The following is a 12,447-nucleotide window of genomic DNA, read 5'->3' as shown; positions in this document are numbered from 1 at the left end:
TGTTAATGGAGCATAACTTAACCTGTAGTAGTACTTCATTCCTGTCTTCTTTGCCACACACATACCTGGTGGCTTCCATGCAATGGTCACGCCAGCAGCAGTGTGGGTTTGTGTGTATTGCTCAAGGGCACTTGGATACAGAGACAGGAAAACACAGGGATTCAACAACCGGCATACACGTTAATGGACTTGTGCTGCCAAAAGCCTTCTCAGAACTCAGACATGACATAACATAATGTTTTTTTATAATTATTTTTTTAATTATTCCTCTGCAGCACCTCCGCGTGGGCTGGGAGCAGCTGCTAACCACCACTGCCAGAACAATCAATGAGATCGAGAACCAGATCCTGACACGGGATGCTAAGGGGATCAGCCAGGAGCAGCTCCATGAATACCGCACCTCCTTCAACCACTTTGACAAGGTCAGGGGTCCTGCCTAATGTAGTTATGTTGCCATGTTAATGTCAGAAGTCAGCGATTGGGTTGTGAGCTTTTAGCTTTGAGAGCTTTGTTTTTTTGTTGAAGCTCATTAAAATATACATGGAAACAAAATAACTGCAACTAATGATTATTTTTTATTATTGAATGTGTTGCTTGAGCTGAGAGGCCAGAACAGAATGTAAAAACGCCCATAATTTCTGAGCTGGAAAAGTGACATCAAATTGCTTTAGTTGTCCAGTCAACAGATAAAATGTATTATTTTTGTATTCATACAAAATTAAGTGGCAAGAGCTCATATTTATCAAGCTGTATCTGGAGGTTTTATAGTTTCTGTAATTTTTTCTTATGTAATGGATTAATATATTTTTTTGTTTCACCTACACTGGTAAGAAAGAATGTAAAGGTTAACAAAAACTTATTCAACACTAGAAGCACTCAGAGAGTGCAAACCTCCGCCAAGGCCATGGGGTCTACACGCCGTGGAATCATTGAACCTAAAAAAGTCTAACAATGATGTTTGCTCAGTAGTAAAAAAAAAAAAAAAGTCTCATCTGCTGTGACTGGATAGCATGTATCCTTAGCGCTTGGCATCACAGTTGCACCCAACTTGCACCTTTCCCAGAAGCTACTGTCATCTGAGCACTGATATTGATATTGCATGTGCTTATAGACAAAAACAAACAAGAGACAAAATTCAATTTATTATTCAACTAAACTGCAAATATATTAATTTTTTAACATTTATGAAACACTTCTCTAAACAAGGCCATAGGGTCACTGACCCTTAAGAGATTCCCTCCTTGCTACAGTGATCTATTTCTTTTTGTCTGTTTCTCTAAAATTGTATATAATCATTACATTATTAATATATAAACAAAAATAAATGTAAGATATATTACAATTTCAAAACAAATGCACCCGAACGTGATGACAGCTGCAACTGCTTAATGCTAACTTTTAACATTGAAAATGCCATATACATGCTAACGCGTTAGCATCGGGATCCGGATCACCACTAAAATTTAATCACTTGTTCCTCTTGTCATTTCCAACCTCCTTGGCGGAGGTAAAAATAAATTTAAGAAATATTACAATTTGAAAACAAATGCACCCGAACGTGACGATAGCTGCAACTGCTTAATGCTAACTTTTAACATTGAAAATGCCATAGACAGGCTAACGCGTTAGCATCGGGATCAGGATCGTGATCCGGATCACCACTAACATTTAATCACTTGTTCCTCTTGTCATTTCCAACCACTCCACAAAATTTCATCAAAATCCGTTCAAAACTTTTGAGCTATCCTGCTGACAGACAAACAAACAAACCCGACCGAAAACATAACCTCCTTGGCGGAGGTAATTATGCTTTAAGCCAAAGCTGCCATTTCTGAATGTCAGAACATTACAGCATTCATTTTGGATACTTGCCCTGACAGAGCCTTACTGAATTACATGTACGCGTATGTTCTATACATTTACTAAAATGTACATAGTTTATAGTAGATACATTACGCACATGAACACATCGAAAATAATGCATGTCTCCAACATATAGGAACGAATGTCACCTCTCAGCCCCAATTGCTCCCAAATTGTTTGCTTGTTTATACACACACATGCGCACTCACAGTCTCTCGAGTTGTCTGACTGTGAGTAGGGAGGGGAAGCTGCAGTAACAAAACTAGTCAGACACTTTTGTAATGTATAATGTGAGGACTGTGTCCATTAATGTATTCATGTGTAACATGACTGAATGTGTAGGCCTCAGCGGGGGGTGAGGGACGAGCCAAACGTGTGAGTATTAACACTGGTGGGCATGAGGTGATTTTTATGGTGGCACGTGGACGGTGAATTTTTGTAGACACAGTGGTGGGTTTATGTGGTTAAAGAAAGACTAAACCTGGGGGTCCAACAGCAGTTTACATTGTTTGTTGAGGAAGGGAAGAATGCTTGACAGATATAAACCCCAGTGTCGCCGACTGAACAGTCCCCTCTCAGAATCGGTCCGCCCTGCCTTCACTGCGCATGCGTCTGAGACTGACTCTGAGTGTGACTCTCTACACCAAAAGCGATCAAAGGGAATAATGTGATTATTAACCATCAGATGACAAATTAAACCTCTTAAATCATTCTAAAGTCAGTTGTAAGCAGAAACGAGGCAATAATCGGTGAATCGCTATTGACACTCTGAAATTATGCCACATAATTGCCACAGCTGTACGTCAGACTCATATGTGCTGCTGTGGCGCTCTGATCGCTCCCCAGTCTTTAATTATGAAATAATGCTGAATTTATGTGGAAATGATTGTTGTACAAAAGCTTCACATATCTCTCGCTGAGACAGATGATGACTGAAGTGCAGTTTTACGCAGAAATGAGGTGATAATCGGCGAATCGCTGCTGATGCTCAGAAACAACAGATGCGCAGTGAAGGCGGGGCGAGCGATTTTTAGGGAGGACCGCTCGGCTGGCGACGTCAAGATATGGCCACAGAGCTCACAGATCCAGAAAACACTGAACTGAAAACCTTTAAACTGTTTAATCTTGAAATAAGATACATGTATGTTCAGCTTTGGCATTTTAGATGTCATTAATGCATAAATGACTAAAAATTTCTGTTTCAGCACGTGGGAGGCTTAAAGCGGCCTGTCAGCATTGTCAAAAACGATCCAGTAGTGCAGCTGATAACTGAAACAATCATGCAGATGGTGATAAAAGCATCAAATTCAGCAGAAATACTCCTTAGACACTCCTCTTTTGAAAAAATTGGCCACTTTTCAGTCAGTGGTCAGGTAGGGGTCAATTGAAGAATTACACAGAGGTCAAAATTAAAAGATGCTCCAATCATATTGAAAAATATTCCACATTATTTGCCTGATCATAAAGATTCCAAAAAGGTATAGTTTGGACTATCTGTGACAGAATTCTATGGAGTTACGGGATAAAAACGACAAGAATGGTGACAAAGGTCAGTTTCATTTTGTATAGGGATCAAAAGTTAAAGTTGCTCCAATTTTAGTAAAAAGTGATGCAAATTATTGGTTGAGCTAACAGGATTAATAAATGGAATAGTTTTGCCAGTGTTGAATGCTTGGTCTCCAAAGTAAAGGTCAGACAAGGTCTGCGTCCAATGGATTCTATGACATGTGACATGTTACCCCGTAACGTGACAAGTAAGGATTACATGGCCCAAACTATTCCTTTTTAAAACTGTTAACTCAACTAGTAATTTGCATCACTTTTTACCAAATTGGAGCAACTCTAACTTTTGACCCCTGTACAAACCGACACTGACCTTTGTCACCATTCTTGCTGTTTTTATCCCATAACTCCATGGAATTCAGTTACAGACCATCCAAATGATACCTTTTTGGAATCTTTATGATCAGGCAAATAATGTGGCATAGGTTTCAATATGATTGGAGCATCTTTTAATTTTGACTCCTGTGTAATTCTTCAATTGACCTCAACCTGAACGCCAACTGAAGTGGCCAATCGGTTTTTTGAAAGAGGATTGTCTGAGGAGTATTTCTGCCGAATTTGATGCTTTTATCACCATTTGCAGGATTGTGCTCTAAATATTCTCTTGTCTGCTGCACTCCAGGGCCTTTGTTTTCAACAGCAGAAGGCAGAAAAATTTGTAACTATTCTGACCCCAAACAGACATCTGCACCTATTGAGTTTTTTCAATAGGCGGAGCTTGGTTTTCTTCCTACAAAGTCTTTCAGCCATGGGGTGGTTGCACATGAGCGACCTTGCTTCAATCAGGTTTCCGCTCGTCAGTTTCCTGCTGGCTGACCATGTCATTGTTCTTTGCGCACCCCCACAAGAGGGTACCAAAATAAGCTTGGAGCACACATGAACATTTGGGGAAGATGAGTCCCAGTATAGTCTGGGTTCCATGCAGAAAAGTCAGTGATGCTGCGATGCATTAAAGAGTCTTGCTGGAAATGTCTCCTCCTTTATTCACATTTGTTTATTTTGAGAAATGTGCCTGACCTGCATGTATTCTGATAGGACGGTTATATTTTATTGTTGTCTCATAGTCTTCCCCCCCCTTTCAAAGTTCTATGTGAACTCTGTAAGTTACCTCTATAAAGCTTGGAGGAAGATGTCACCATGTTTCACTGTCTCACATCACCGTGCTCACTCACCACATAATGTTCATTTTCACATCGCATGTGTGTGTTTGTCCAAGCAGCATGTGTTATGTTTATTTACAATATAACATGAAAACTTTTCCTTTGCAAGGGTATTTTTATGACCGTGTAGTCTTGGCACCATCTCCTGTAACCACGTTTTTGATGTAGGTTTCATGTTCGAAATGCAAAGAAGAGATATGTCGTAAAATATCGATACAACACTGATTTTCCTTACAAATGTGCATCACAAATAATGCAGTTAACAGACTGAGTGCGTTATGAGATTGAAATGAGTTAAATTTGATATTTTCTCACGTCTTTAGATATTAATGGTTCTTTATGATGAATTGTTTGACATGCTATATAGAGTAGTTATGTTTTCACTTTTATCAGTTTAGTGGTTTAATAGCAAGATTATTCACAAATTAATACATCAGAATTTGAGTGTGTCTGCAGGGTGTTTTTAGTGCAGCAGATAACTGAAACAATTCTTCACATGGTGATACAAGCACCAGATTTGGCATTAAGGTTCTTCATAAATCAGTGTTTGAGAAAAAGTGCTGGCCACGTGAAAATCAAATATGACAGCCAGGTAGGGGTCAATGAAGAATGGCACAGGGTCAAAATTTAAAGGTATAGTTTGGACTATCTATGACTGAATGTTATGGAGTTATGGGGTAAAAACAGCAAGAATTTTGCTAACAAAATTTTGACTATTAGAGAAAAAATTACTCATAACCATCCCAAAGATGTATCGTTATCTTTGGCTGCTTTCAGTGATGCCGGTATTTGGTTAGACTCTTTCTCTCCGGTTGTTCTGTCTGAGTTATTTTCATTGGTTGCTTCGTCCAAACCATCGGCATGTTTATTGGACCCCATTCCTGCCAGGCTGCTCAAGGAAGTCCTACCATTATTTAATGCTTCAATCTTAAATATGATCAATCTAGCTTTGTTAGTTAGTTATGTACCACAGGCCTTTAAGGTGGCAGTAATTAAACCATTACTTAAAAAGCCATCACTTGACGCAGCTATCTTAGCTAATTATAGGCCAATCTCCAACCTTCCTTTTCTCTCAAAGATTCTTGAGAGGGTAGTTGTAAAACAGCTAACTGATCACCTGCAGAGGAATGGTCTATTTGAAGAGTTTCAGTCAGGTTTTAGAATTCATCATAGTACAGAAACAGCATTAGTGAAGGTTACAAATGATCTTCTTATGGCTTCGGACAGTGGACTTATCTCTGTGCTTGTTCTGTTGGACCTCAGTGCTGCTTTTGATACTGTTGACCATAAAATTTTATTACAGAGATTAGAGCATGTCATAGGTATTAAAGGCACTGCGCTGCGGTGGTTTGAATCATATTTGTCTAATAGATTACAGTTTGTTCATGTAAATGGGGAATCTTCTTCACAGACTAAAGTTAATTATGGAGTTCCACAAGGTTCTGTGCTAGGACCAATTTTATTCACTTTATACATGCTTCCCTTAGGCAGTATTATTAGACGGTATTGCTTAAATTTTCATTGTTACGCAGATGATACCCAGCTTTATCTATCCATGAAGCCAGAGGATACACACCAATTAGCTAAACTGCAGGATTGTCTTACAGACATAAAGACATGGATGACCTCTAATTTCCTGCTTTTAAACTCAGATAAAACTGAAGTTATTGTACTTGGCCCCACAAATCTTAGAAACATGGTGTCTAACCAGATCCTTACTCTGGATGGCATTACCCTGACCTCTAGTAATACTGTGAGAAATCTTGGAGTCATTTTTGATCAGGATGTCATTCAAAGCGCATATTAAACAAATATGTAGGACTGCCTTTTTGCATTTACGCAATATCTCTAAAATCAGAAAGGTCTTGTCTCAGAGTGAAAAACTAATTCATGCATTTATTTCCTCTAGGCTGGACTATTGTAATTCATTATTATCAGGTTGTCCTAAAAGTTCCCTAAAAAGCCTTCAGTTGGTTCAGAATGCTGCAGCTAGAGTACTGACGGGGACTAGCAGGAGAGAGCATATCTCACCCGTGTTGGCCTCTCTTCATTGGCTTCCTGTTAATTCTAGAATAGAATTTAAAATTCTTCTTCTTACTTATAAGGTTTTGAATAATCAGGTCCCATCTTATCTTAGGGACCTCGTAGTACCATATTACCCCATTAGAGCGCTTCGCTCTCAGACTGCGGGCTTACTTGTAGTTCCTAGGGTTTGTAAGAGTAGAATGGGAGGCAGAGCCTTCAGCTTTCAGGCTCCTCTCCTGTGGAACCAGCTCCCAATTCAGATCAGGGAGACAGATACCCTCTCTACTTTTAAGATTAGGCTTAAAACTTTCCTTTTCGCTAAGGCTTATAGTTAGGGCTGGATCGGGTGACCCTGAACCATCCCTTGGTTATGCTGCTTTAGACGTAGATTGTGGGGGGGTTCCCATGATGCACTGTTTCTTTCTCTTTTTGCTCCGTATGCATCACTCTGCATTTAATCATTAGTGATCGATCTCTGCCCCCCTTCACGGCATGTCTTTTTCCTGGTTTTTTCCCTCAGCCCCAACCAGTCTCAGCAGAAGACTGCCCCTCCCTGAGCCTGGTTCTGCTGGAGGTTTCTTCCTGTTAAAAGGGAGTTTTTCCTTCCCACTGTTGCCAAGTGCTTGCTCATAGGGGGTCGTTTTGACCGTTGGGGTTTTTCATAATTATTGTATGGCCTTGCCTTACAATATAAAGCGCCTTGGGGCAACTGTTTGTTGTGATTTGGCGCTATATAAGAAAAAAGTTGAAGTTGAAAGTTGAAGAATGGTAAGAAAGGTCAGTTTCAGTTTGCACAGGAGTCAAAAGTCAAAGTTGCTCCAATTTTGGTACAAGGTGGTGCAAAATATTGGTTGAACTAATAGGATTAATAAATGGAATAGTTTTGACTGTGTTGAATGCTTGGTTTGCAGAGTAAATGTCAAACAATGTTGACGTCCATTGGATTCTATGGCATATGACGTACGTTACCCTGTAACGTGACAACTAAGCATGACACATGGTGCAAACTATTCCTTTTTAAACCCCTATTAACGCAACCAATAATTTGCATCACATTTTACAAAAATTGGAGCAGCTTTAACTTTTGACCCCTGTACAAACTGAAACTGACCTTTGTCACCATTTTTGCTGTTTTTACCTCATAACTCCATAACATTCAATCATAGATAGTCCAAACTATACCTTTTTGGAATAGTTATGATCAGACAAATAATGTTATACTTTTCAATATGACTGGAGCATTTTTAAATTTTGACCCCTGTGTAATTCTCCATTGACCCTACCTGGCCACCTTTTTTGGATTTTCAAGTGGCCAGCACTTTTTTCTCGAACACTGATTTATGAAGAACATTCATGCCAAATCTGATGCTTGTATGACCAAGTGAACAATTCTGGCCAAAAGTCATACTTATCTGCTCCACTATTTTGAGTGTCCTTCTCATTACTAACAGGACATTTCTTGTGCATGTGAGCACATTGTAATGTGTAACTGTAGATGTCACACATTAGGAGAGAGACACATTGTCTTCGCAGGCTGCTCGTGAAGCTTCCTTGAGTGCTGTCATTGTCTAAACATCCACCAATGTCTGTGTGTCTTCGTTCCCCATGTCCTCATCTACACACACACTGTGGAATCACATGGTCTCCATTCAACGCCATTCTGTGTTGTGGTTGGTTCGTCCTCGTGACATGTCACTCTGTCACTGGGTGTGTGGCCGCTCTCAGGACCACAGCGGGGCCCTGATGGCGGAGGAGTTCAAGGCCTGTTTGATCAGTCTGGGCTACGATGTGGAAAACGACAAGCAGGTATGAACACCAGCACGAACACTGTGTGTTTGTCAAAAGCCTCAGCAGGAATGCCGGCAAAAATCACTGAGCTTGACAAAACGATTCCTCTCAGTCGCAAGTCTTCGTTAATCGTTTATTGAAAAATAGAGTTGATAAACCTCTCCACTAAAACACACTACAGATGTGCAACCAATGTTAATGTAGAAAATTACACACAGATGCTTCTTCTTCAACAGTTACATACATTCTCATGTTTGTTTTTAAATACGTTCAAATCTGCCTGGAATAGCTCTTAACCTGGATAAATATTGTCCTGATTCTGGCAACAGGAAGACCCTCATGCCTGTTTTAAGATGAAGTCGAGACAAGTATCCACTTTGCCAGAATATTCTTCTAAATTATGAGGCCCATTGTTGTAATTATCTTCTCAGACTAAACTTTGACCGTGTCTGTTGTTTGGCAGCCTGCGCTGAGCACACGCTGATCTTTTCACGTCCTGATTCATGTGTCCTTGATGGTCAGCTGAATAATGATGGGAAAACATCCCCAAGGTTAACCGCTCAGCGATCCTTCAGCGTTCCTGCTCCGAGGCTCTTGATAAGCACCACAGTCCAACCGGGTTCCAGTCCGACAGCATGGAGGCCGATAGCTGTTGTGTGACTGTTTGTCCAGCAGGGGGTGGTGTTGCTTTAGCTTGACCTCACTGATGCACAGTGGTTGTCTGTCAGGTTGTTTTTTTTTTTTTTTTTTTTTTTTTTTTTTTTTTATTATGTTGTTTTATGCCGTGAGACTTTCTTTGACTTTGTTTTTTATCTTTTTGTTCCTCCACCCTAAACATTGCTTACTTTCTCTCCCTCTTTCTTGACATCCATTTACTGCTTTTGCCATTTCTCTGGTACTGTTGTTCTTCCATGCCCTTCCTTCCACCTCACGCTGCCTGATCTTTCACCTTGCACACTCCCCCTCCCTTCTCCATTGCTCCGTGACCTTTGCTGTGGTGTGGCGGTCCACAGAAGTGATCAGGACAGATGGTGTCTGATGATTTCCGGGCTCTGCTCATTGCTACAGGAAACAGCCTGGTACTGCTGCTAGCATGCACGCTGACAGAGTCTCTGCAGGTCCTAACCAGTCCCTCTGGGAATATGCAGCTTTGCAGTCACAGGATGTAGTGCAGATTCAAATCACTGGTGCACGTTTTGTGTGGCCTTGCAATTTCTTTGTGGTAACTGCAGTTTCTCTTAATTTCTAGATGGCTTTTACATTCATTTCTGCAGGCATGAGAATTTTTCGCGGATTTCCGACTTTTTCATCTTTCTCTGGGCCATTTTTGAGTTCGGTGTAAATCCGTTGCAAAAAAATCGTGCAGGGTGTCCTGTTCTTGTCGACGTCTTGAAACGCCCAAGATGCAAGCGGGGCCATCTATGCAAGTGATTAGCAGGAACATATTTGTTCAATTAAACCTTTCCGCAAATGCAGGGGAACCAGAATAGCATTACCGTACTGCAAGCTACAGTGCGCAGTGTCATTGGTTACTTTTTCTAGAACAGCAAACTTCTGTTTTTGGCCTATCGATATGCGTCTTTAAACATTTGTTATGGCCAAAATTATCAAAAGATAGGATGAAGATTACATTAAAGAGATCAACAGTGGTATCAAAAACAGATTTAAGTTGACATGGTTGAAGCGGGAGGTGGATGGGACAAAGGCAAGACTTGGTGAATTCTAAGATACTGGGTGTGAATTTGAAGCAATGTTTTCTACGTTATTTTGAAAAAGACCGAAGCACTAATTTAACAAAGTGAGTTTCATACTATACAAGTGGGAACAGCTGAAATCCACTGACAGCTTTACAGAAATAAGTTACAGAATGCCAGACATAATCAGTGGTGATGCAATTAAATTACATGTAAATATTAAAGTCACTGATTTATACCACAGATATTGTGGTTTTCATATGTTTTAATCTCTTTAAATGATTTACGCATGCATGCATGAAGTTCCATTATATTTCAGAGCTCGTTGCATGCAGGTGATACAGTAAGATAAATAAGTATTTGATCCAGTGTCGATGTTGCAAGTTTTCCCACCTACAAAGAATGGAGAGGTCTGTAATTTTTATCTTAGGTACACTTCAGAATCAGAAGAAGTTTATTGCCATTGCCAATGAACAGGATTCACAGACTAGGAATTTGCTTCGATATAATGGTGCAACATTAAACAGAGAGCAATATAAAATGCTAAGATAAAATATAAAATATGTGCCAAAATAAGACAAAATATAAGATAAAAAATGACATATGAAATATGAAAGGCTGTGTGCAACAGAAAAACAGAAAGAGAAACAGGAAAAAACAGCGCAGTGGGAGGAGTGCAATTAAAACCAAAGTCCATTGTCTAAAGTGACCTGTGATAAAATGATAAAGTGACAGAGTTAAGGTTAAGGTGACTGAGTTATGAGGAGTTCATGAGTCCTAACGGCAGAGGGGAAGAAACTGTTCTTATGGCGGGAGGTTCTGGTCCGGATGGACCGTAGCCTCCTGCCCGAGGGGAGTGGTTTGAATAGACCGTGTGCAGGGTGAGAAGGGTCAGTGGCTTTCCTGAAGTCCACGATCATCTCCACTGTTTCTGGGCGTTGAGCTCCAAGTTGTTGCTGCTACACCAGGTCACCAGCCGGTCCACCTCCCTCCTGTAGGCAGACTCATCCCCATCCAAAATGAGTCAGATGAGGGTGGTGTCGTCCGCAAACTTGATGAGCTTTACGGAGTCGTGGCTGGAGGTGCAGCAGTTAGTGTAGAGGGAGAAGAGCAGAGGGGAAAGGACACACCCCTGTGGAGATCCTGTGCTGAGAGCCCGAGTGTTCGAGACATTCTTTCCCAGCCTCACATGCTGACTCCGGTCCGTCAGGAAGTCTGTGATCCACCTGCAGGTGGAGTCGGGCACATGGAGCAGAGAAAGCTTGTCCTGGAGCAAAGCCGGAAGGATGGTGTTGAATGCAGAGCTGAAGTCCACAAACAGGATCCTAGCGTAGGTTCCTGGGGAGTCCAGGTGCTGCAGGATTGCAGGGCCAGGTTTATGGCGTCGTCTACAGACCTGTTGGCCCTGTAGGCAAACTGCAGGGGGTCGGTGATGGACTTCAGGTGGGATACTTCAACTTCACTTCAACTGTGAGACGGAATCTAAAAAAAAAAAAAAAAGAAATCAGAAAATCACATTATATGATTTTTAAATAATTCATGTGCATTTTATTGCATGAAGTATTTGATCACCTACCAACCAGGAAGAATTCTGTCTCTCACAGTCCTCCTGTTAGTTCTTCTTTAAGAAGCCCTCTTATTCTGCACTCTTTACCTGTATTAATTGCAACTGTTTGAACTTATCTGTATAAAAGACACGTGTTCACACACTCAATCAATCACACTCCAACCTGTCCACCATGGCCAAGACAGAGCTGTCTAAAGACACCAGGGACAAAACTGTAGACCTGCACAAGGCTGGAATGGACTACAGGACAACAGGCAAGCAGCTTGGTAGAAGACAACAACTGTTGGCATAATTACTAGAAAATGGAAGAAACACAAGATGACTGTCAATCTTCCTTGGTCTGGGGCTTCATGCAAGTTCTCACCTCGTGGGGTAAGGATGATTCTGAGAAAGCCCAGAACTACACGGGAGGACCTGGTCAGTGACCTGAAGAGAGCTGGGACCACAGTCATTACATTGGTAACACACTACGCCATCATGGTTTAAAATCCTGCAGGAAACACAAGGTCCCCCTGCTCAAGCCAGTACTTGTCCAGGCCCGTTTGAGGTTCACCAGTGACCATCTGAACATCGAGACAAGCCTCCTCTGGATGATCCAGAGGAGGTATGGGAGAAGGTCATTTGGTCAGATGAGACCACTCCCCATGTTTGGAGGATGAGAACAACCCAAGACCCCCTTGCTTCATGGTTGGTGAGCATGGGGGTGGAAACATCATTTTTGGGGGTGCTTTTCTGCAAAGGGGACAGGACAACTGCACCATATTAAAGGGAGGATGGATGGAGTTAT

The 12,447-nt window shown here is 41.2% G+C and overlaps 1 protein-coding gene across 2 annotated transcripts in view; it reads left to right on the top strand.

The window, feature by feature from the left end:
- Positions 1-12,447, top strand: part of LOC117508808 (alpha-actinin-4) — a 162,847-nt gene that overhangs the window by 137,730 nt on the left and 12,670 nt on the right. For both annotated transcript variants that reach the window (XM_034168643.1, XM_034168642.1), the window contains exons 19-20: positions 276-422; positions 8,337-8,417. In XM_034168643.1, coding sequence (XP_034024534.1) covers positions 276-422; positions 8,337-8,417 — 228 coding nt within the window. The remainder of the gene's footprint in view (positions 1-275; positions 423-8,336; positions 8,418-12,447) is intronic.

Source organism: Thalassophryne amazonica, chromosome 4, assembly GCF_902500255.1.
Source record: "Thalassophryne amazonica chromosome 4, fThaAma1.1, whole genome shotgun sequence".
Classification (NCBI taxonomy): Eukaryota; Metazoa; Chordata; class Actinopteri; order Batrachoidiformes; family Batrachoididae; genus Thalassophryne; species Thalassophryne amazonica.
The sequence above is the reverse complement of the archived record's forward strand: the minus strand, read 5'-3'. Positions and strand labels throughout refer to the sequence as shown.